General features: G+C 34.3%; 1 protein-coding gene across 4 annotated transcripts in view; it reads right to left on the reverse strand.

Moving 5' to 3' along the window:
* Nucleotides 1-27,309, reverse strand: part of FAM120A (family with sequence similarity 120A) — a 152,856-nt gene that overhangs the window by 36,519 nt on the left and 89,028 nt on the right. For all 4 annotated transcript variants that reach the window (XM_027836863.1, XM_027836861.1, XM_027836862.1 and 1 more), the window contains 2 exons: nt 25,502-25,676; nt 10,829-11,078 (listed from right to left, as the gene is read on the reverse strand). In XM_027836863.1, the coding sequence (XP_027692664.1) occupies nt 10,829-11,078; nt 25,502-25,676 (425 nt within the window). The remainder of the gene's footprint in view (nt 1-10,828; nt 11,079-25,501; nt 25,677-27,309) is intronic.

The following is a 27,309-nucleotide window of genomic DNA, read 5'->3' on the forward strand; positions in this document are numbered from 1 at the left end:
TGTATATATATAAATATATATCTGCATCTATATCTAGACAGAGAGCACAGGGTGAGTTGAAGATGAAGGGGTCATATCTGGAGAATAAAATTAAGGGGTGAGACAGGATTATACTGGAAGAAGGAGAAAGGGAGAGGCAGAATGGGGTAAATTATCTCACAAAAAAACAGAAAAAAAAAAAGGCTCTTACAGTGGAGGGGAAACAGAGGAAGGTGCAAGGGAATGGGTGAATCTTATTCTCATAGGATTTGACTTGACGAGGGAATAACATACACACTCAATTGGGTATGGAAATCTGTCTTACCCTACAGGAAATTAGGGGGAGAAGGGGACAAGAGAGTTGGGGGATGACAGAGAGGAGGGCAGATTGGGAAAGGTGGTGATCAGAAGAAATACTTCTGAGGAGGGACAGGGTCAAAAGAAAGAATAAATGGGGGGGTGGGATAGGAGTAAGGGAAATAGAGTTAGTTTTTCACAGCATGTCTACTATGGAAGTGTTTTGCATAACTGCACATATATAACCTATATTTAGTCGCTTGCCTTATCAATGAGGGTAGGTGGGGAGGGAGGAAGGGAGAAAATTTGGAATCCAAAGTTTTAAAAACACATGTTTAAAAAAAATGTTTTCACATGCAACTGGGAAATAAGAAATACAAGAAATGGGGTACAGAAATCTATCCTGCCCTACAGGAAAGTAGAAGGGGAAGGTGATAAGAAAAGGGGGGAAGACAGAGAAGGAAGGGCAGACTAGGGGAAGGGATATTCAGAATGCATGCCATCTTGGGGGAGGAGGGGTGAGATGGGGTGAAAATTTGGAACTCAAAATCTTGTGGAAGTAAATTTTGAAAACTAAAAATAAATAGAAGAAAATTTAAAAAAAAGAAAAAAAAGTCCACTTGCTCATCATTTCTGATAGCAGAACAGTATTTCATTACATTCATATAACACAACTTGTTCAGCCATTCCTCAATTGATGGGCATCCCCTCAATTTCTAATTCTTGGCCACCACAAAAAGAGCCATTATAAATATTTTTGTACATGTGGGTCCTTTTCCCATTTTTATGATCTAGCCCTAGAAGGGCTATTGCTGGGTCAAAGGGTATGCAGTTTTATAGCCCTTTCAGCATAGTTCCAAATTGCTCTCCAGAATGGTTGGATCAGTTCACAACTCCACCAACAATGCATTAATGTTCCAATTTTCCCACATCTCCAATATTTATCATTTTCCTGTTTTGTCATGTTAGGTGTGATATGTTACCTCAGAGTTGTTTTGATTTGCATCTAATGATTTAGAGTATTTTTTCATATTACCATAGATAGCTTTAATTTCTTCATCTGAAAACTGCCTATTCATAGCCTTTGACTATTTATCAACTGGGGAATGACTTGTATTCTTATAAAATTGACTCATTTGTCTATAAATTTTAGTATGTATATTTCTTAACCTTCCTCCATTCTTGAGGAAAAACAGGATACTTACATAATTTATCACCAGAATGAGGGCCAACTACCAGTAAGAGAACAGTAAGTATTTTCTGTGTGCCCAGGTGACTATCTAAAAACAATCATTTTTCCTTTTGGTAGAAATATACTTCATTTTCAAAAACTTGTCAACAGCTTCTAATACATATTAAGACTGAGACATACTAGGAGAGCTTTCACCACCATATTTTAGAGCTGGTGTGCTAAAGATCATCATCCAGTACAATTCCCCATTTACCGTTGTAAATTTTATTTTTAGTTCTAAATTCTCACCCTCATACTTCCCCCTCCAATACCCATTGAGAAAGCAGGAAAAACAAAATCTACTACATATATAGTGAAAATTCCTGTATTAGCCACATCGAAAAAAAAAAATGCTCCAATCTGCAATCTGTTTGAGTCCAACATTTCTATTATCTAGAGGTGGAGGGTATGTTATATCATGAGTCTTCTGAAATGGGGTTGGTCTACATTGTTTGTCTTTATAATACTGTTGTCACTGCATACAATGTTGTACTGGTTCTGCTCATTTCACTTTGCATCAGTCCATATGAGTCTTTCCAGATTTCTCTGAAACCATTTCCTTTACCATTTCTTATGGCACAACACTATTCCACCACATTCATAGACCTTAATAACCTCTAGCCATTCCCCAGTCAAGGGGCATCTCTTCAGTTTCCAATTCTTTGCTACAACAATAAGAGCTGCTAAAAGTATTTTGTATAAATAGGTTCTTTTCCTCTTATTTGATTTCTTTGAAGTAAACACCCATGATCAGTTTAATGATGTTTAAGGACATGTTTCCAAACTGCTTTCCAGAATGGCTGGATCAGTATACAGCTCTATCAACAGTGGGCTGATGTACCTGTTTCCCATAGTTTCTTTACTACTTGTTATTTTCCCTTATTGTCAACTTTGCCAATCTAAATGGTGTGAGATCGTACCTCAGAGTTGTTTTAATTTGCATTTATCTATTAGTGATTTAGATAACTGCTTTCTTATTGCTATTTAAAGTTTGGATTACTTCCTCTGAAAACTCCCTGTTCATATTCTTTGACCACATATCAATTGGGGATTAGCTCTTATTCTTTTAAGTTTAACTCATTTCTCTATATATCTCAGAAATGAGACCTTTATCTAGAAAACCTGCTAAAAGATTATTTCCCCAATTTCCTGCTTTTCTTCTCATTTTAGTTGCCATTGGTTCTGGTTGTTCAAAAGCTTTTTAATTTTATGTACTCAAAATTGTCCATTTTACCTCGTAGGAACCTTTTTGTCTTTTGTTTGGTTATGAACTATTCTCCTGACAGGTAATTTCTTCCTTTTGTCTTCCATCTGTCTATGATCTGAGCCTGTACGTCCAACAAGTACCCATATCTGAGACCTAGGTACATGGTATAAGACATTGGTTTATGGCTAGTTATTGCCAGACTGTTTTCTGGTTTTCCATAAAGATTTTGGTAAATAGAGGTCTTATCCCAACAGATGGGACCTTAGGGTTTATCAAATAGTAGGCTATTTTTATTTGCTCCTGGATGTTATATAACCAATCTTGTTAACTGATTAACTTATCTATTTCTTATCAATTACCATTTTTTCCCCCAGCTCTATCAAGTAATTCTTTCCTAGTTTAAATATAATGACATAGTAAATAAACTTAGGTAGTATCATCACTATTGTTATATTAGGTTGGCCAACTCATGAGCAATTATTAATATTTCTCCAATTATTTAAAGTCTTTGTGTGTGTAAAGAACATCTTCTAATTGTGTTTCTATAGTGCCTATGCGTCTTTAAAAGTAAACTCCCAAGCACTTTATAATGTCTCTAGTTATTTTAAATGCAATTTCTATTTCAATCTCTTCTTACTAGATTTTATTGATTATATAGAAATGCAGATAATTTGTATGAATTTTTTTTATATCCTGCAACGCTCCCGGTTATTTTTAATGGATTTTTTTAAGAGTTCAAGAAAAATCATAATATGCCCTGTGAAAATGATATTTTTATTTCCTCTTTGCCTATGTTTATTCCTTCAATTTTATTTTATTGTCTTCTTCCTATACTTAACATTGCTAAAACTATATTGAATAGTAATGTTGGTAATGGACACTCTTGCTTTACCCTGATCTTATTGGAAAGTATTGTAATTCAAACCCATGACAGATATCTTTGGCTATTGCTTTAGCTAGATACTACTTGTTATTTTATGGAAAGTTCTGTTAACTCCTTTGCATTGTAATACCTTAAACAGGAATAGTTAGGGCAGCTAGGTGGTGTAGTAGATAAAGCACTGGGTTTGGAATCAGGAAGACTCATCATCTTCATAAGTTCAAATCCAGGCTTGGGAACTTACTAACTGTGTGACTCTCTGCAAGTCTCTTAATCCTGTTTGCCTCAGTTCCTTATCTGCAAAATGAGCTGGAGAAGGAAATGGCAAACTACTCCAGTATCTTTGCCAAGAGAACCCCAAATGCAGTCATGAAGAGCTGGACAAAACTAAAAAAAATGATTGAACAACAACACAGGAATAAGTGTTGTATCTTGTCAAAAGATTTTTCTGCATCTATTGAAATAATCTTACGGCTTTTAAAAATTAACAGGGCCAATTACATTTATAACTTTCCTAATATTTATTTTTCTAAGATGGAATTATGCAAGTATTTTACTTATTTCCTATTCTGTTAATTCGGGCAATTTACATGTTTGTAAATATTAATTTAGAGTATCAGTCTTATTACCAATATAGTTGGGCAAAACAGTCATTAATAATTTCTTTTATTTCTTCATTGGTTAATATACCTTTTTCATTTCTGAGACTGGCAATTTCTTTTTAAAAATCAAGTTAGGTAATGGCTTATCTATTTTATCGTTTTGAGTTTTTTAAACTCCTAGAATTATTAAGGTTTATTGCTTTCAATTTTGTTAATTTCTTCTTTGATTTTTAGTATTTCTATTGTGGTGTTTAGTTGTGGATTTTTAATTTGTTGGCTTTCTTTTTAGTCGCATAACCATTCCATTTATCTGCTCTTTTCTCTCTTTTAATCATGACACTGTTTATAGATATAAATTTTTCTTTAAGTATTGCTTTGGCTATATCCCTCAAATTTTGGTATGGCTGCCATTATCCACTGGAATAGTGGGTGGAGAGCACTGGGCCTGAAATCAGGAAAACCCAAGTTCAATTTCTGCCACAGACACTGGGCAAATCACTTAACCTCTGCTTGGCTCTTTTTCTTCAGCTATAAAATGGAGATCATAATAACAACTACCTCCTTCAATTCTTGTGGGAAATCAAATGAGAAAATTGTAAATTCTGTAAATTTGTAAAGCACTTAGCCCAGGGCCTCACACATAGTAGGCATTATATAAACACTTATTCTCTTCTCCCAATCTTTATAGAAATTATCACTTTCATGATTTGTTCTTTGACCTACCACTGTAGAATAAAGTTATTTCATTTTTAATCCTTGCTTCCAAGGCCTTTAATACCATTTTTACTGCATTATGGTCAGTAAAAGATGCATTTCTGTCTTTGTACATTTGTTTGTAATATTTTTATGCTTTACTACATGGTCAATTTTTATAAAGCTATCATATGCAGCTAAGCATAGGTATATTTCTTTTTGTTCTCATTCTATATAATCTAGAAATCTATTGTATCTAACTTTTCTAAAATTCCATTCGGGTCCATCATTTTGCTTTTATTTTTTGGCGATATTTACCCAGTTCTGAGATGGGGTAAATTGAGGTTCTCCCACTGTTACAGTTTTACTATTTCCCCCCATAACTCATTTGACTTTTCCTTTAAGAATTTAGATGCTATGTCTTTTGATGCATATGTTTAGTACTGACATTAATTCAGGGTCGATGGTACCATTTGTCAAAATGAAGTTTCCCTGTTTATCACTTGTAATTAGGTCTATTTGTGCTATTGCTTTTTCTGGGAGCTTGATTGCTACCCCTATTTTTAAGGCAATTGGGGTTAAGTGACTTGCCCAGGGTCACACAGCTAGTAAGTGTCAAGCATTTGGTCTGAAGCCGGATTTGAAGTCAGGTCCTTCTAACTTCAGAGCTGGTGCTCTAACCACTGCCCCACCTAGCTGCCCCACCCCTACATTTTTAGCTTCAGTTGCAGCATAAAAGATTCTGCTCCAATCACCTTCCTCATAAACAACTTATTGTTTGATTCTGGTTTCTAACCCATTCTGCTATCCTCTTCTGTTTTATGAGTGAATTCATGCCATTTGTCTTCAGTTATGATTGCTAAATGATTATTTCTCTCCATCCTATTTTCTAATTCTTTGTTTTTCTCCCAACCCTCTTTTGTTTGTTGTGCTGCTAACTAATCCCTCCCTTAATCTATCCTCTCTTTTATTCCTTCTCTTTCTTTTAGTCCTTTTGCCTCTTGATTCCCTATTAGATAAAATGTATCCTTTGCCCAACTGTGTATATGTGTACTCTTCTCTCCTTTGACTAATTCGGATGAGAGTGAGGTCCAAGTGTCACTCAATCTCTACCTCCCACTCCCTTCTCTCTGTGTAGAATTTTACTTGTATATCCCATTTGTGAGATGATTTTCCCCATTCTTTCCCCCCCTCCCCTCAGTCCCAGTGTATGCAGTCCTCTTCCCCATCCTTTCGATTATTCTTTTAAGATCATCAAAACAACAGAATCATCAATGACCCCTTGCTGAGAGAGTTCTGAAGGGCTACATACATCATATCCCCATATCAGAATACAGTTCAACCTTGTTTAGTCCCTTAGGAATGCTCACACATGTTTATCTTTTTATGCTTCTCTTGACTCCTATGTTTATATGTCAAATTTTCTACTCAGCTATGATTTTCATCAAGAATACTTAGAATTCTTCTATTTCATTGAAGGTCTATTTTTTCCCCCTGTACTCAATTTTGTTAGGTAGGTTACAATTGCTTGTAAATCTAGAACTTTTGCCTTCTGGAATATTATATTCCACATTCTGTATGCCTTTAAGGTTGTGATCATTAAAATACGTGTAGTCCCAACTGTGACTCCTTGGCAATTGAATCCTTTCTTTCTTGCTGTGTTTGGCATTTTTTCCACTTTTATATGGGAGCTCTGGATTTTGGCTATGATATTCCTGGACTTTCTTTTAGGAGATGACTGGTGGATTCTTTCAACTTCTGCCTTGCCCTCTATTCAAACAGATCTCAGCAGTGTTCTTTAATGATTTCTTGAAATGTCTAGACTTTTTTTTTTTGGTCAATGACTTTCAGATAGTCCAACAATTCTTAAATTACTTCTCCTTGATCTGTTTTCCAAGTTAGTTGTTTTAACTATGAGATACTTTATATATTCTTCTATTTTTTTCAGATGTTTGTCTTCGTTTGAATAATTCTTGACACCTCCTGTAGTCATTTACTTCTATTTGGTTAGTTCTAATTTTCAAGGTGCTATTTTCTTGAATAAGGCTTTGTGCCTCTTGCTTTCAGCTGTTAATTCTCTTTTCATACCTTTCTTCCATAGCTCTCACTTCTTTTCCCATTTTTTCCTCTACCATTCTCATATAATTTTAAAAATCAATTTTGCTTTTAAAAAAGTTCTCTTCCATGAATTCCTGATGGACTTGTATCCAAGCTATATTTTTCCTTCGAGGCTTTGCTTGTAGATGTTTTCAAGTCATTTTCTTCTTCTGAGTCTGTGCCTTGACCTTCACTATTGTGGTAATAGCTCTTTATGGCAGGATTTCTTACTTGCTCCATTTTTCAATCTACTTCTTGACTCTGGACTTTATGTTAGTGCTGGGCTCTGCATATTTCTAGAGAGAATGTCTGGCCCGAGCTTGCGTTTTTATGTAATTCTGCTGCTTTCACAGCTTAGGCTGGGGCCAGTCACAACTGACTGCAAAGTGACAGGATCTGGGGCAAAGTCTGTTTACTGTCCTAGTCTGAGCTCTGCAAGTTTCTGATACAGGTTTGGATCTGCTGGTTTGACCCTGGCTGGAAGTTTCAGTAGATCACTGATTGATTCAGCCACCCATAGCCCACAGAGAGGCTCTGTAGATCCAGAGCAACTGAACTGCTGGCTCCTCTCTGGACTGAGACTCTTCCTTTGGCTATTACACTGCAGGCTTCCAAGTTGGGCTGAAAGCTAGAACTGAGTCCCTGGCTCTGCTCCTGGGATCACAGCCACATAGCTACTCTGCTTCTGAATTAATTCTTTCCTCAGTATGCAGTCAGGGCCAGCTAGCTACTGCTCCTCTCCATCATCCTCACAGGCAAATCCATCCTTAGAACAACCTAAAACTCGGTAATAAGGAAGAAAGTGTGACGTAACACCCATTTTTATACCTTGCACTAGTTCAGGGATCCTCTGGGACCTTTTCCTACCCCATGCTTCTCTTGGCTCTCTTTTCCAACATCCCAAGATACTGGAATATTCCACATGTAGTAAGGTCCTGGACAGATATTATCTACCATGTTCTAAGACCATCTTGGGCTAGAAAAATTACTCATCGTGACTTTTTCTTAGATTTTCCAATCAGAATTTGGTCTGATGTGTTTTCTAGTTCTTTGTAGAGGAGGAACTAGGCTGTAATACTTCTTGCTACCACTTCTTGCTACTACTCTACCACCATAACTTTCCCTCCAGTTCCATTTTCCACATGAAGAACTGATGCATAGAGAACGATCTACCCAAGGTCACATCAGACAATAAGGAGTGGGACTAAGATTTGAACCTCTGTCTTTGATGTCAAATCCAATGCTCTTTCCATCAATCCCTAATGCTACAATATACCAATGTTCACCTAGACATTGGTGCATTGGGAGACTGTCTACTACAAATGTCCTCTGAAATGATCATTAGCTCTCTGGCCTTTTACTTCCTAACCCAATATATCAGATTTATTTTTGCTGCATTTTAAAGAGGAAAAGCACACACTGAATGAAAGTTGCACTCAGTAACTTTAGCCTCCAAAAGAAATCTTTGTGAGAATATGGTCAATGAATCAACAAGTATTTATGAAGCTCTCATTATATGCCAGGCACTGTGCTAATCTTCTACATTTTTGGTATTGAAAATACTTAGCAACAAAGACAAAACGACCCTACAAAGACCCTCAACCACAAATCTTTAAAGAATGATTCAATTCAAAACATAATACTTAAGGCAGCAAAATAAATTGATATATTTCATAACAATCTGTGAAAATTCACTTGAAAACGAATAATCACTTGTTGCCTCAGACTCATTTCCCACTGACTCCTGAACATTCTTGAAATCTGTCTCCATTTCCACTACTCTGCTCTACACTACAGCGACCAAACACCAAATTCAACAATCTTTTCTCACCTAGCACTTTCCTCAACATTTCTTTAGCATCTGACACTACTAAACAACCCTTGAAAGTCTCCTTCCTGGGCTTTTGTGACACCATACAGCCTGCCGAATCCTCCTTTTTTATCCTTTCTAAAACCTACATATTAGACAATTCTCCAAGGCTTGGTCTTATCTTTAACCCCAAATCTTCCTTCTTATGTCTTATTCTAGAGTGATTTAATCCATTAATAATGTTTCAACTACTACTTCATGTCAATTTCTCTTAAATCTTTATTAAGAGCTTATCTACTGAGCTACAGACATATTTCCAAGTAGATATCTTGACATCATCATGTTCAACATCCAAAACTGAAATCATGTAATCTCTAAACCTTCCCCTGCCTTATCCATTTCTTTTAAAGTTATCTTCATTCTTCCTGTTTTTCAGTTATATTTGACTTCTCTTTTCCCTTGCTCCTAACATCTAGGCAATCCTCAAATACTGTTGATTTTACCATTACAATCTATTGCATGTTACCTTTTTTCCATTTCTACTTCCAACATGGTAATCTCACCTGCAATTCATCCTATATCCTACTGATAGGTTAACCTTAAATAAGTGCTCCAATCATATCACACCTCTCATATTTTCAGTTGCTCTCTAATGAGAGCTTAGTAAATCTTGAAAGTCCATGGCTTGGTTAACATACTAAGCCTTCAACTTACTTTTTCATTCTCATCTCCCATTATTCCCCCATATCATCAAAGGATCTAGGCAAAGTGATCACACAAAACATATACTTTCCCAGGACCATTTCTTTTCCCCTACTTAGAACTCCCATTACCTTAAATTTTATTTAACTCTCCAGGGACCTAATTCAAACACTATTTCCTCCATGATACTTCCTTTTGTCTGTCCCTTTGCCCTGCCAATCAAAAGTTAGAAATGCTTATTCTTCCTCTGAAATCTTACAGCACTCGGGTCATCAGGCACAGCTGTACAGTTCTAGAATTGTTAAGATGAGACAGACTTCATCTTACAGATAAGGATTCCTAGATCCAGAAAAGTCAGGAGCCTTGCTCAGCTACACAGCTGATGGACAACAAAGTCCAAGGCAGTACCTAGGTCCCCTGCCTCTGAATTCCACCAATATTTATTAAGCATTTACTACATGCAGGATACTCTGTCAGGTACTAGGGACACAAAGATAAATTAAAAAAAACCTCTCTGTCCTCAGAGAACTTACACTCAAGGAAGTGTGTACACAGATTCATGCAAAAGCATCTCTAATTACGACGACATAAGGCAGAATGCAAAAAGGATCTAAAAAAAAAGTCTTCAGTACTTAGGATTATAGATGTGAAGCTAGAAGTTTTATTTTCTATCATATGTATCTGTATAGGAGTTGTTTTTCTAGCTAGACTGTGAGCTTATGTCAATTCATTTCAATGGAACAAAAATTTTCACCTATGTGCAAAGACAGTTTTCAAGGCTATGAAGATGAAAAATGACAGTCACAGGTCTGTAGCTTTAGACCTAGAAAAGAGCACGAACATCTCACATTTTGTAGGTTAGGCTCAAGGGTAACAAATTACTTATTTGCCCTGGGTCATAAAGATATTAAAAGGCAGAGCCACCCAGGCTCTAAGATCAGTGCTTTTTCCATTAGTTCAAGAAGCATCAAGGAAGTCAGTTGTTTAAATAAGAGGGACAGGACATGTAGACAAATATGGATAATACAAGGGAGAATATGGCAAGGGCAAAGGACCTGGCAAAATGCTAGGAAACGTGAGAAGGGTCATGTTTTACCCTTTACCAGGGTTAAGGGAGAAAGGGCCAATGAAGGTTTCATATGGAAATTAGTCTCAAAGAGAGCTAAAGAAGGTGGAGGAAATTTTGCTATTAGGGCCCAGCATATATAGCATATCTCTTACACACAGTAGGTACTGCAAGGTTTGTTCAGTTTCCTGGTTTATTTAAGTTTTACTTTAGTGTTAATTCACATTTAACTTAACTGCAATAAAATGAGTGATAAATACTAACCGTAATACACAGCAGAGCACCATAAGGTGAGTGGGCACATTAGTTGGATTGAGCATTGCTGGTGTATCTGATCTCATACAGGCCAAAAATGCTCTCATTCTTCTATTCTTATCTTCTACTGCTTTCCCCAGCCATAGTTTCTTCAGGTTAGGACAGGTCCACTCCCTGAATGCAAGTGCTTCCACCAGTTCTGGTGTTTGGGGAGACTTTCCTTTGTAAGCAGCCCATTCTTTAATTATCACTGGCGAAACTGAGGAAAGAAAAAAATATAGAAAAGCCTCTTATAGTGTCTACTGTGTGTACTTTAAATCTTAGCACACACACAAAAAAACACGGTAATTATTCTGAGACACTTTAAATCCTATTAGTGACAGGAAAACCAAGTTCTAAAAGAAATCTGAGCACTTTTTTTGCATCTTGAATATTATGCAATTCAAATAAGTCACCTAGAGTATACTGGCAGAGACACATGCATTGAACAGTTAGAGGAGATACAAATTCCTTTTCAATGAAATTACAAAACTATTTCTCCTCCAAAGACCTGCTAATGACTAGAAACATCTGAAATGACTTCTTGCTCTAATTACTTTTACCTATCAACAAGTTGATAATAGCATTTATGTACTTCAGTTTATAAAGCACTGCAAAATCACCACACCCATGAGGAAAAGCTATTATTAATTTACAAGGTTTAATTTATCTCTTTTTATATAGCTGCTATCTCTTTGTGCAGCCCAAGTTCCTTCCATTCCCCTTTTATCTAAGGGTCTCTAAGTTTACAGATATATAATTATTATTGTCCCATTTTAATGACTGGCAAGTAATAATTGAGCAACTGGCTCAAAACCACATACGAGTCCAAACAGGTATAAAACTCGAATCTGAAATTTTAAACCAAAGAGGAACAAATTAAGATGAATTAATTTCAACACATGAAATAAATGACATCTTAAAAGTTTTTCACTTTAAAAAGTAAAAGGTTTTATGTTGACATAAAACAAAAACAAAAGCTATATACCCACAAATTTCTTTAAGTGGGGGGAAAATATTAACGGCAATAAATAACTCATATAAAAACCATACACACACACATTTCCCAACTTCCAGATTATGCACAGACTTAAATTAGGCAAATTACAGTACAATTAATCCATATCACCCAGAAGCAAATTAAATCTTCAAAAACTTGTGTTAATTTAAACATGTTTTAAAAATATCACCAAAAACCCCAACAAAAAATAATGAGCAACTCATTTTAGTTGCATAAATAGAAAGGAGACTTTTGAGGCTAACACAGACCAGACCAATATAAAAAAAGTACTAGAGTTGGCCATTACATATTAATGAATATAACATCTCAGGCTGAAGAGAAAACATAGCATATAGTAGTCACTTAATAAATACTTGACTGGCTCATACTATAAATTCTAATTTTAGCATTAATACATCCTATCAAAGTAATAATCACAATCCTGTGTTGGGTGTTTCCTAAAGCAAGGCCCACTATATTAATAGGTGAACTATACCAAAACAGCATTCTGAAGCATTGAGACTTTGGTAAAGGAACTAACCAATGAATGACTGCTCAATCACTATTTTAAGTACAGATGCGCAACACTATAATCGTTCATAAAATTCAGTGCAGAAGAGTTAGATTTGACACCAAAATATGTCACCAGCAGAAAAAATAAAAATACATGTAAATCTTTAAGTCAGGCTTTTTCAAAGGTTTAAGTAACTACAGTAACAGTCATATGAATACTTTGTAAGAATGATATAGCCTGATCTTTTATGTCATTCCATTTTCTGATGATCAATCAACATTAGCTGCCATTTCATTTAAAACTGACCTTTACAAAGACCATACCAGACACAACACAAAAAAAATTTTAGTCTTTTGCTACTGTTATCATGTGAAAAGTTTCTTTTATCTTCTGAAAATTTTGAATACAGTAACTTAAGAAACTGTTAATTCAAGTGTAAACGGTTTGTGATCTACATCAGTATAGGGAGTAATTATATTGATAAAATTATGGCTCTTTGAGATGATATACAAGTATTTATATTTTGGAAAGATTCTGAAAGAAAAATTTTAGATATTTCACATTATTTTGTCAGTATGTGTGGATGTCTGTACATACATGTATACAGGCACACTTTAGGCATTATCAATATTCAGAAGAGCCACATACAAAGTTAGAAAAAAAAATTACACAACTTGTTCCTGCCCTTAGGCTCACAATCTAAAAACCATTTAGGTTTTGTAAACTGTAATCAGAAAACCAAGTTGTCTATTTTTCTGAGCCAGGTACTACAGCATGTTCAAAAATATCAATCTAAGTTGTATCTGCTAAATAGAGAATACTGACTATATTTCTATCAAAGTCTTTCATAAATGTCATCATTACATATTGTAGTAAATAAAACAGTTTGTATTAAACTTCATCAGAGCCTTGATATAAGGGAGGACTAACTTTTCTAGGAATGTACCTATTTCAATTCTACAGGATCTAAGCTGACTAAATTATATACCTTTATCCTTGATTCATGGGTTAACATATACTGGTTTTTTTCTTTTTTCTTTTCTTTATAGTTCAGAACAGTTATATATTACAGATCTTATCAATATCGAGGAAGTTTAGTTAATATCTACAATGACTTTACATATCAGAGTACCCTGCTGTGCTTTTTTAAGGAAACAGAAACTCTTATTTGATCTATTATGACTTCGGGTACACCATTAATTATTTTCTATCAGTTATTCTTATCCTTCCCACCCACTTATTATTTCCCACTTGGGTTTATCATAGAATGACTAATGAATGAATGATTCATTGAAATACAGTGAGAAAATAAAATAAGTGCTAAACTGCCCATCTGAATGCCTATCTACTTCTAATAAATTTAGTTCAAATTACTCTTAATGTGGGATAAAAAGTGACTATCCCTGTAATTTGTTGCAAAGTCTTCTTTGAATCCCCTCAGTCTTTATGGGTTTTCTCTGGCTCTCAAAGGCAAGCCCCAAGATGACTGAGTTGGAGTTCTTTTTCATGGTCCTGGGGTGTCCAAGAATTTAAGTCAATTGTCAGAGGACTATGAATTGAAAAGTTCTGCAACATTTGGTGACATCAAATTTACTTATCTTCACGTAATATTTTGTTAGTATAATCTTGTTAATGGTTTCCAGATTTATGACAGTCTTGTAAGATACACTCCAATCAAAATTTCTTCAGTAGTTACGTTCATAGAATTGTGAATTCCACCCTCACCTCCCAAGTAGTATACACTTTATACATTAAATGTATATATAGAGAGAATTTTCTGAAGGTTAATGAAAAATACATATTAAGACACAGATCCTGCATTTAAGCAGCTGCTAATATTGTTGAAATTTATTTCTTTACTTTTGACAAGCCATCACGCAAACAATGACTGAAAGTAAGCTGTTTTTTAAAGCTCTCCAAGGAAGAAGTGTTAAACTACCCATTTAAATGCCTAGTAACTTATAATAAATTTAGTTCAAATTATTTTTAGCATAGGATTGAGAGGGACTGTATCCCTGTAATTTAATGCAGAGTCCTTAGTTCATTTTTAATCTCCATTGCTAACCTATTTGGAGAAATAAGTCATTAGATTTCATTTCTAAATTTCCTGCCTCTTAAAGCCAGGAGAGAGCATAGCAAAAAAAACCAGAATGAGCTTTCTCTAAGTAAATGAGTATTTCATAAATTTCCAATCTTCAGTGGAAGGCACTGTGCAAGGGATAGGTAGGAAAAAAGTACAGGCATTGGTACCATATGTGGGTTTGAGCTGGGGCTTAGCCTCTCTCTGATTGTTGGGCCCAAGCAGCCATTTTACTCCTCACACTTACACTGCCTGCCTCAAAGGGCCAAATGCTCTGCAAACCTGGAAGGGCATACGACATGAATGTGGGTTTTTACCACAAATGAGATCCCATGCAGTCCCTATTTCCCAACACTTAGAGACTTTACCTAGTACAATTGCCCAAATCTGACATTGATCCACCAGATAGCAAGGTGAACCCATACTCTTCTCCCTGAATCCCACTGGTAAATGCCACACATTTAAGTTCAACCTTTTGGCTTTAGTTTGAATTGATCCTCATCATACATGAAAACACAGGGTATCTTGTGTATTGCAAGGCTTTTACATCAGCTCTTTTCCTCAGTCATATTACTCCTGGAATGAAAGTCACAGAAGAAATTCTGTATGTAAAATCTTTCGAAGGAAATAGCAATCCAAAATTTTAATAGCAAATGACTTCTAACATGTTCAGATTTCCTACAGTTGTTCAGATAACTTTTGAGTGGTCATTGTGCTTGAGCCATTCAACTTATTTGAAACAGTACATAGAATCAGAAAAGTTCTGAACAGAATGAAACTGTGACCAACTTTCCTAAAAGTCACAGAAGAAAAACAATCTCAATTGCCAATCATTTTTCATAAATAATATATATGGACATTTCTTGACTTATTTTAAACATATTCCATGGCCCTGAATTTTACAAAATGTTCAAAATGTGTTGTTTAAAAAGAAAAAGTCTAAATGATTTCACTTTGGAATTATTTAAACATAAGGAAACAACATTAAGTTTGTAAATTAACAAAAACACTTATGAAACGTGCCAAGACCATACATTTCTTTTTCAGTTTTTTTCTTGTTCTAAAAAGCAGAAAAATGGATAATTCTTTAAAAATAATAATAGCTGTAATGTATTTCTTATAACAATATTTTAAATTTACCATTAGATTAAATGAAAATACCTTATTTGTGTCAAACTTCAGGACTGCCTTCCCTAAAAAGTCTATACTACCCTCCTTCCCCCATCCTTTACTCCCATTTCTTGAAGACTGATGCATACACACATGAAGGAACGAAAGAAGGGTATCCCTAAAGAGGTCAAAGACAGAAAAAAAGGTTCCACATATGCCATGATATAAACGAGCAGCCCATTATGTGGTAGCAAAGAAGTGAAAACAAAGTAGATGCACAACAAATGGGAAATGGTTAAACAAATCGTGTACCTGAACACAATGGAATATTACTGAGACATAAGAAACAATGAAAATGACAAATTAAGAGAAGTTGGGGAAGACTTACATGAACACTGATGCATAGGAAAGCAAGTAGAATAAAGAAAACAATATGCACCAGGATTACTACAATGTAAATGGGAAGAACAAAAACAAATTCATGAAACTGGATACCACGTAATTATAATAATCAAAACTGGTCCCAAAGAAGAGATTAAAAAAATGCAATACCCTCCCTTCTTTGCAGAGGGGAAGGACTATAGAGGCATGTACTATTAGATCTAGCTAATGCAATATGTCAGCTAGTTTTATCAACCTAAACCCTGTCTTCTTTTTTATTCTTTATTTATTATTATTTTATTCTTTATTATGGTTTGCTGGGCCTGGGAGGGGAAACATATATTTGGAAATGAAGGTTATATAAAAAAGCAAAAGAGGTAAAAAAAAAAATTTAATAAAGCAACTGAAGAAAAAAGAGAATATACCTACCTTCTTGAGTGGGAAAATTTTCATTTAAAATTTTATCAAGATACAGATCTATACTATAATCTGTCAAAAGGTTTACCCAGGACTCAGGTTCTAGGTTCCTTCTCACCCTGCTTAAGTCACTGCTGTTACTAGTTAGATGAACTGAATAGGCAAGGACTAACTGAAGTAGTCAATAACCCAGACCCAGTTCACATATGTATTACTTTCCCATTCTAGTTGATGATGACAAAAGTTAGGCAGGAAGAAAAACTCCAGCAGTTCTAGATGCCTCTATTACTTATGAAATGTTTGTTAAAGAAGAGGGAGAAGTGGTCACCTGTGGGGTATAAAAGAATTGGGGAACTGAAGATCCTCTATTAATTACTCTTCACCTATAATATATACAATCTAGCCACATGAATTCTGGGAAAATGACATAATTGTGTTTTCCTTCATGCTTTTGTAAATTATCATGCTTAAAAGTAACAAGATTTCATAGAGATGAATCATATTTCAATAGAGTGACAATGGCATACATGTGATAAAATGAAGATGAGTTTCTTACATAAAAAATTGTATATGGGTTCAGTAGAGCTATACTTTGAGATATGGTTCTAATCATCTAAAATGTGAGAGTGGGAGGAGAGAATAAAGTGAAGAAAACTACAATAAACCCTATTAAAATCAGTTCTACACTGAGGTGCATAAAGTGACAATTTTAAATTTCAAACTTTTAATTTTGCCATATCTACTTTAGAAAAATTAGTTAAGTAGACTTTTCACCCTTCAGAATGTTTTTCCTGGTGTTAAGGCTATTAAGAAATTCTTTAGATCACATTTGAGGTGACCAAAAAACTTATAAAATAAGAGACTCAATTGGGAAATTATTTTAATTTAGAAATTTTAAGTCAGAAACAACTACATCACAGATCACAGAACAGGGATGACCATATTTCAGGGCCAACATAAGAAGCTTTAATTTCCCAAAGGAACTCATTACAAGTTTATCTCATAACATGGAAACCTCAAGGACATTAACAGAAGGTTTCAGTGTATTATTTCACAAAAAAAGGCTTATTATGATGATACTAATATTTATGTTACAGAAGATATAAGTTTCTTCTTGAGGAAAGGTATTATCTTTATCTTTATAAATCACCCAGAACAGTGTGCTATTGCATATAAAATACTTAATGTTTAATGAAAAAAGGAACGGCTTCACAAGTTTAGGAAATCATGTCCCAAATTTACCAAATGGGATATCCCCAAGTCTTAATAACTTTAGCACCTTAAAATCACACACAAAGATTCTCAGGACATCTTATACTTCTGCTAATTTACTATCCTTTAGCTAGAATTTAAGGCATAAAAAGTCCACTCTACAATCAAAGGATTCAGAGTTGGAAGTGGTCATTTGGTCCTGTTTCCCTGTTTTATATCTGAGGAACCTGTCAGTATAAGTTAAATAACTTGCCCAAAGTTAGAAAGGAAGAAATGTAGCAAAATCAAAACTGAAATCCTCTTACTTTAAAATCAAAATAGCTCTTCCAATCAAAATAGAAAATATTAAACATTTCAAATTTTTTGGACTAAGCATAGATTGGCATAGTCAATTGACTTTTTTCTATTTAGTAGATTAGAACTGATTTAAATATGGGTCTCCAAAGAAGGTACATAAATATCTTCTACCAATACTAATATAACATATGTAAGGATTTAATTCCTAAAGCAATACTGATAGATACCTAAACACTGAAACACCTTCTAAAAATGTCCTATCATGCATTAACTAAAGCCCTCTCCTAAAACATACTTTAGGTATTCTTTATCAAATACATGATAGTTTCTATCATAAGGAAAACAAATAAAAACCTCTCTCCTATACAAAGTGATCAGTTTTATTTGATGAATACTCTATTTAAATGATTTTCAAGTCATCTTCTTTACCTCTTGGAAGTGTACTAAATCCTCACCTGGCATATAATACCATCAGTCAAATTTTTCCAGGTCCAATATCTACAATTTGATTTTTAATAGCCTACATCACATTAGAAAATAGTATTTTGATATCAACCATCAATTTATTAAAATCATTGATTATGGGCTCATCATAGGTAAATAGTCCTATTATGGTGAATGAGATATACTATTCTAACTAATTGACTTTCCAAAAAAATACTCCCAGAGTTTGGGTCCCAAGGTTAAACTACTAAAACCATAGTGCTGTATCCTCACTAGGAGCTGTTTTAGTACCACTGTAAAAATGGCAAAAATGTCTCCAGTGTCATTCTATGTAGGAGCCTCTTTAGCTTCTTCCACGGTTTCCTTATGGACAGTAGCTATAAGAGCAAGCTTGAGATGATATCATTGTATAAGACAAGCTCTTAGTTTGTTTAAACAAACACTACTATATAACTTGTAATTCTATCTAATGATACTATTTTCATATCCAAGTGAATGTCCATGCACTACTTTGCTGATATCCAAAATTCTACTGAAATGAAAAAATATGCCAGCAATAATAGGTACAAGCACCAATATTTGTCAGTTTAGGGATCAGTCCATACTTGCAGGAGTTACTCTATTTGAATCCAACAAGGGACATTTATAAAACTGCAGAAGTTTTACAAAACTTTGTGGGCAGGTTTTGATGCTACATGGCAGTAATACTGATTTTTAAGGAGCACTTTTGGAGGTTACTAAAGGGAAGTCAAAATGATTATACTTACAAAACACATCATTCTCCCCCCTCCATAGGTAGCTCTAAAAGTATCCTGAAGTGATTCTACTTTTAAATGAAATTCAACTAAATAAAGCAATTGAAATGTTCAATTTTAGAAATACAAGATCACAGGCTTAGAGCACAAAGGGACTTCAGAGGTAATCTAGTTGAACTCTAGCATTTTACAGATGAGGAAACAAAGCCCAGAGATTAAGTGACTTGCCCAAAGTCTTAAGCAGCATTTGACTTAAAATCCATCTCTGTTTCACTAAGACTTCTCTTGTCAAATGTCAAAATGGGACTTTACTCCCAGATGTTAAAACTCATAGCTGAGAATATTTTAAAATTAACACGAGGTGAGGCAACATGGCACAGGACAAAGGGTGCTGCATTTCTCGGTCTGAGAAGCTCTGTGGGCCTCATTATTCACGTGAACAATACAGGCATCAGAGGATATCACACACCACACTACCTGTTGTATACATATGTACACGCACACACACAATCAAACACATGTACACACCACACACACTAAATTTGCAACAAAAAAATTAATCTTTTTCAAGAACAATTAATATTTTCACAACTGAAGATATTCTAATCAATGTTACTAAATACTTAGCTACTTTTGCACTTAAACTAAATCAAGGGATTATCAACAGCTGAGAGGACAGTTCATTATCACCCAGTTACTCTTCAACCCCTGGCAATGTGGCTAATGGAAACTGAAATATTCCTCTCCAAGATCACACAATAATAAAACTGCTTATCACCAAATCAAGCCTTTTCTCAATATCCTCGTCTTCCTTGATGTTCCCGGAGCACATGACATTATGGATCACTCTCTGTTCCTTGATGGAATCTTTGCCCTTGTATTCATATGGTTCTCCTTCCTCTCTGACCTCTTCATTACTTTTGTTGGTTCCTCATCTTCACTTGGCCCTTTAAACTTGAATATTCCTTCTGTTTATACAAACGTTGAGCATCACTTCTGGTAAGATGAAATCTAATAGACGTCAACGTTAAGTTTTTTGCATGAGTTAAAAAAAAATAACTTCATAAGTATAAAATGTAAAAGGAGGCATGGCTAGATAACAGCTGAGCTACAAAAGATCTTAGGTCTTAGCGGAACACAAGCTCAACAAAGGACAGCAGAGGATGTATCCCTGGCTAAGAGTGGAAAACTGCTGGAGTGAAGAAGCATGTGGTCCCTTAGCTTTGCCTAGGCATGGTCTCTAGGTGTCCAGTTGGGCAAGTGAAGCAGCAGGAGCAACAAGGCAGAAAAAGGCCAGGGTGAATCAAAAGAGATGGAAAGCAAGCTCTTGTGGAAACAGAGTGAAAAAGACATGGCCACTGACTGTGAAAAGAGGGTGAGGGAGAAGAGAGAGTGATGGGTGAATTCTGAAGTCGTGTGCTCAATAGAAACAGAGAAGTCAAGAAATGTAGGGTTTCTGGGAATGATTTTGAAGCGCTTATAGGAGATCGATTATGTCCTTCAAATTAAAATGACTAAATTAACTTCTATCAACCTTTCCCCTTAATTTGTGTAGGACTATTTACATTTCTTAAAGATGTTTATTTATCAAGATGAACTTCTATGTGATAAAATTGTAGTTAGTAACAATGTGAAAGATTCCATGTTGAAGAAGATTTTTTTTGGTAGTAGTGAATGGCCTAGACATTATTGTTATGGGAAGACTATTCATAACACATTTTTCTAAATCATTCTCGCTTTTCTCTAATTTTCCTATACTCTCCCACCCCACTTCAAAATCTATAGGATGTCTAAATATTCTAACTTTTCTTTTGTGATTTTTTAAAAATAGTAATTCTTATCACAGTAGGAACATTGCAGTTAATGGAGGAGGGAGATTTGTACCTTTATTCCCATATATATGTTGCTACTATATATATATATTTTTTTAGTGAGGCAACTGGGGTTAAGTGACTTGCCCAAGATCACACAGCTAGTACATCTCAAGTGTTAGGTCCGAGGCCAGATTTGAACTCAGGTCCTCCTGACTTCAGGGCCGGTGCTCTATCCACCGCGCCACCTAGCTGCCTCTTATTATATTGTTTTTTAGAACGATTTTATAGTTCTCTTCATCAAATATTCCCAAGATAACTCTAAATACACTGAACTACTTTTTAATAATAGCAGCATGCTTCTCCTAATTATAATATTTGCTCTATTATTACTCTTCATCCTAAAATTAAATGCCTATGTTTCTCCACAATATGGAGAAGGAGGAAAAAAAACTTTCCTGGCACCATACACATAATATGGTCGTTACTTTCATCAGTGTGAAGATAGCCACTACGCCTGCTTTTAATGACCCCTGAAGGTGAAAAAGTTTTAACTTACATTCTTCCCCTTGAAATACATTATTTCCTTAAAAATAAAAGAACCAAAATTTATAATATCAATAAAAACTATGAATGAGAAGTAAAAAAAAAAATCCTTAAAAGTCAACTAGAACAAATATTTATTGAGTGTCTATTATAAGCAAGGCACTACCCTGGGCACTTTCATAGATACAAGAAAAGGATAAGAAAAAAGACAGCCTTCAACATCTATATAATAGATTTCAATGAATTCAGGGAAAGGCTGGGTAGGACCACATGATCCCGAAGTCTACAAAGCAAATCAGCCAGAAAAATAATTAAATACAAAAAAACTGATGATAAAACCACAAATGATTCAAATAAGGAAAGGCAGAACTGTCAACTCACCGATTAACTTATATTTTTAAAATATTCATTAAACAGAGAGGTAAAAAATTGAAGATTTGTAGAAGAAAAAGTTATGTAAAAATAACCTTAGAAATGTTAAACCACAAAACAAGTGATGGCTTGGGACAAATTTTAAAGACAGATCAGAGAGCTGGAACCATGATTTGAGGTAGACAGGAAGATGAAAAATAAAGGATAGAGAAAAGGATAGAAAATAAAGGTAAAACTATTAAACTGTTGGTTTCAATAAGTTCAAATAACCAAACCCAGAAAAACAACATATCTTAAGCTACCAAAAACTAGTTGATATTATCTCTCTGAAAGACAATGGAGACTAGGAGTGGAACTACAGGACTGGAGAAGAAATGTTGCCCAGCTTAGGTATGTTATATATCAGTTATAACAAATGCTCTCTATCTTTGCAGAAAGTTTCTTTGAAAGGAGTTTCATTTCTAAGACATATGGAGAACTGATTCAAATGTTTAAAAATAAAAGCCATTCCCCAACTGATAAATGATCCAAGGATAGGAACAAAGTTTTCTGAGGGAAAAATCAAAGCTATCAATAGCCACAGGGAAAAACACTTTAAATAATTAATAATTAAAGAAATACAAGAACTCTTAGGTCCCACCTAATACCATCAGATTTTCTTTTCTTTTTTTTAAGATACCCATCAGATTTTCAAAGCTGACAAAAAGGGGAAATGATAAATATTGAAGGAGCTGTGGGGAAATGGATGCATTAATGTACTGTTGATGCAGCTGTGAACTGGGCTAGCCATACCTGGAAAGTAATTTGAAACTATGGTCAAAACATTATTAAACTGCATATTACCCTTTGACTGAGGGATACCAATTCTAAATCTAAACCCAAAAATGATCAAAGAAAGAGGAAAAGGACACATGTTCAAAAATACTTATAGCAGCCCTTTTCAGTGGAAAGCAATTGAAAACAGAGGGAATGCCCATTAACTGGGGATGGCTGAACAAATTTTGAATTTTTTTTCAATTATGAATGGGAAAAATCATAACCTTAACTAAATAAGTATCCAGATTATATGCTAATTCTGTAACTGTGTGTGTGTGTGTGTGTGTGTGTGTGTGTGTGTTATATTTATATGGAAATAAAGGAAATGTTAACACTTATTTCAGAACCAAAGAATCCTAGTAACTTTCACTCAAATTCACTTTTCTTCCTCTGTATCTTGCTTGTATAGTTTGTCCTTTTTGTCCTCTCTTAAGTTGTAGACACTATGTGATAATGCCAACAGAGTACTCCCAGTAAACCCATGGGACTTCAAACTTCAAGAAAAGAAAAGAAAAGGTTTGGTTGCAGCAACAAGTCAGAAAAGACAAAAACTGATGAATGGTATTCATTATTAAAAATATTTTTTATTGCTTCTGATAGGCCCATAAGCTTGGATAACTTAAAAAATTTCACAAGTTAATACTAATGGTATGGCCATTGCCATTCATAGCAGAATTTATGGTGCTCAAACTAACACATATTCTCTAGTATCAATATTATGAATTACAGTAGTAAACTAGGTTGTCTTATTCAATCTGTATTTTATGTAGCTGTGATTATACAAGCATTAAGAGGCTTTAAACTGGTTTTAGGATTCATGGCAAGTTGAAGTAAAAATCATTTTCAACTCAGATTATGATCATAAAATATCCTTAAGTAGTTGCTATAAAATAAGGGTTATACTCTTAAAGCACAAATACCAATTAGGACCATATTACTGGAGGCAGAGCAGTGGTTTGGACATAAATACTGAGGCATACTAGGTCTTGTGCTGGCATTCATCACACCAATGGAAACCATTATGAAATTCTGCTTAGAGAATGAATACACTAACTGGAAAAGAAATAAGAAATTGAATCTCTTAAAAAGGTCAGTGTAGAAACTAACCGTATTGTGGTAAAATACACAGATTAGGTCAAACTGAAGGAATAAAGTAAAGGCATCATTTAAATTATGTCTATTAAATACATTGATCCATTTTCAAATCAATTTCTTTGGCATTACCTTTGGAGGGAGAGGGAGAAGGAGAGGGAAAGAGAGAGAGAAGAAAGAGCTATACTAAAAGGAAATCTAAGCAACTTCTTTCTGTACGGTAAGCGAAAATGCGTAAGCAGAGTTCAGGTAGGCAAAAGAAAGGGAGAGCTTCTAATGAAATGGAGAGTGGAAGATTAGAAACAAACAACAGCAGACTAATGGCGTTTACATGCAACTTAGAAAGAGAGTAAGTATCTTTTGAAGCAAATATGAGGCACTGTCAGGAAAAGAGGCAGTCTATACATTTAAATATATACTATAAGCACTGAAAAGACTCTTTCCATTATGGTACCAAGAAGTACAATAATATGTACCCCTAAGTATGTATTATTCAAAGACTCATCTTTCTAATCACACGTAAAAACAGCAATCATTAATCATTTACTTTCAACTAGTGGCAGTGCTAGCCAATTAACTTTATAACAAGCTCATAGAATTGTGGTTTTGTCACAGAAAATGAATAAAACTTGTGTTACAATCATACTTAAATGACTACTCCATAGAATATTTGAGTAATGAACAAAAATGTTTAGAAGATTTCAAAGTAGCCTCCAAGTTTAAATCTGAAAGTCAATAAAAAAGCCTTATCCTTAGTCTGTGACTGAGAATTAGTTACATTCATAAGAAACCTGAAGAATTTTTTAGAAACACAGTACCATTTCTATTTGACTTTTACTATTTGATATATACCACAAGTATTTATAAGTTAATTAACTATCATTTTAAATTATTTAATTTAATATTTATTTAATAATTTAATTAACCATATTTTTAAAGTTAAGTAACCATCTTTTTTCTCTAGAAATATGTATAGTCTCTTTTTCCTTATTTTGAAATTTTTTTTTGTATATTACACAGAATAACAATCCATTTAATATCTCTTTCTATTACTAGATAAAATTTCCCAGGAGGTAGTAGCATTTTTGCAACACCACTCAGCCCCTGCCTGCATAGGTGCAATTAAGGGATTGAATAAATGTTAACAACTCATGACTTAACAACATTTCAAACAGAATTTTTTTAGTCTCTCCTAAATGATTTCGTTTAATCTGTTGACCAGTACACACATTTTAAGTGGACTTTGTGAAATTTATGATAACAATGTTATTAATGATGCAATAAAATCACATCATAAATGCCATGGGTTCAAAACCTTTTTTAAAAAAGAGTACCTTGAATTAAAGCAAAAAAAAGACACCAGAGAATTTTCATGAGTTTCAGCAAATATAATAGAAATTCACAGATAAAATGAGTCTCAACAAGTTGAACTTAAAAATTTTTAAAACCACAACATATGCACTTAAGCACATACTGTGGAATAAAATATTCTAATTACAGAAAGGAAACAGTGTCAGGAAGCATATTTTCATGTCCCCTTTCAGTATGAAATGAAAACTTAACATTTGATTGTTTTACTAAAGTAAGATAATATAATGAGAGAAAGATAAGAGATTGACTTTTTTCCCCTTAAAATCTCATAAATCTGGCCCTGCTGCCCAGATCGAAGTTTCATCTTTGTTACATTTATGAGGCCCTCAAAGCTAATTGAATAATGTCTCTTCTAAACCTCTGGAAAATGCACAAAAGATTATGAGGTACTGAAGAAAGCAAACAATGGATTTTACAGTACATACATTCTGGTGGAAGTCTGTTCTTTCTAAAAGCAAGTCTTTCAGTTTTCTTTCTGCTTTCTGCCAAACTAAACAGGACTCCGTAAACATACTGACGAACTGGCCTATAAAGCAGAGCAGCAGGAGGCAGGTCTTTGTTGGCTTCATCTTCAATAGAAACAGCAATTTTGATTTCACCCTTTGCATGGAAGAAAGCAGAATAATATTGCAAATTTTTCATGTTGAATTAAAAAAAACTTACAGAAATATACCTTATAATCCCTTTTAAAACATTTTTTTTTTCAATGCTAATCTAAATTAAATGGCCATCTTAAAATGAGCCAGTACTGAAGTGCTTGGTATGAGTTCATTTAGCAGTCTGTAGTCAAAAATCTGTTTTCAGAGCTTAAATTACATTTTTCACTATTTTAATTCCCAAATTAGGAATACTTTGAATGATTCAAAACACTTTGTAATGGCTTGGAACAATCTAATCAGATAATTGATCTTTTAAGGATGATGTAGAGAGGACTTCTATACTGGACAGGAGGCTGGACTAGATAATCTATCTCTGAAGTCCTTTCCCACTGTAAGATTATGTGGTTTTAACACATAAGAAAAATTAAATGAACGTACATAACTACTTCTTGAATGGCTAGATGTATAATCATATAAAAATACAGGTAGTAAAGTTTATATTACTTAATAAGTAATCCTAAATTGCCTGCCTTAGAAACTCAAGGGAAAGACTCCCAGTTTACTAAGAAAACAAGAATCTGACTAAACTTTTCTTCCCCTCTTTTGCACAAATTACTCTATCTTAAGAAGTGACTTACCTAAAGTAAACTTTTGAAATGACATTAATTTATGTCTTCATGTTTTAGTCCTTTTGTTATGGTACAGTAAGTGCTCAACAAATACCTGCTGAGTTCCAAGATAACTAGCTGCAATCTCTCAAAGGTCAGGCTTGATTTTTCCATTCCCCCTCTATCACCACCCCTTCCTTCCAACTCCCTGCTTCAAGATGTTCTTTAGCTAAGAGACAATATGTCCGTCTTCCAAGAGGGCTCCAGAAAAGCTTTATGGCCACTTACATAGGCTGACTATTTTACAAATTAGTGAGAGGTATGTTTTAGGATTTTTGTGACTTGGGTTACCTCCAAGTGTTTTTATTAATTCTGTATTCACAACATAAAAATAAACTATCTTAGTTAAAATTACTGAAGAGACACCATCCAGCAATGGTTGGCACAACACTAGATTGGTCTTTCCAAACACAATCTGACACCATAAATCAATCATACATGTTACATTAAATTATCAGTTGATTCTAATTCTATATGTGGTTTCATGATTAAGATGATACTATTAGTATCTATACTGATACTAATACTATACTATACTGACACATGATTAAGATGATACTATTAGTAACAGTATCATTACTTATCCCAAGATAGCTACAATGTTCCAACACTCCCCTTAAGAGTTATATAATTTACCATACTTGTATTATTCTGCTTCAAAAACTCTAGGAAACTATCTGTTTGATGTTGTCAGATACAGATAACATCTTCAATATGTTTTTCTCTTGAAAGAAGTTTTTCAACAGAAAAATACCTTTCTAGAAATGTTTCAAGTATTATCTCATTGAAAATGTCTTGCCCAAGTCAATTTAGACAGAGAAAGATTCAACTCATTACATACTTTCTGATTTTTGTTTTCCTATATACATTTAGCATTCAAGAATGCCTTTACTTTTAAACTGCAAGCTTGAATAAATAAGTTGTCTTGATGACAAACATAGTAGTATCTCATAATTTATGTTTGTC

The sequence above is a fragment of the Vombatus ursinus genome, unplaced genomic scaffold (assembly GCF_900497805.2).
Source record: "Vombatus ursinus unplaced genomic scaffold, bare-nosed wombat genome assembly UNPS02014820.1, whole genome shotgun sequence".
NCBI lineage: Eukaryota > Metazoa > Chordata > Mammalia > Diprotodontia > Vombatidae > Vombatus > Vombatus ursinus.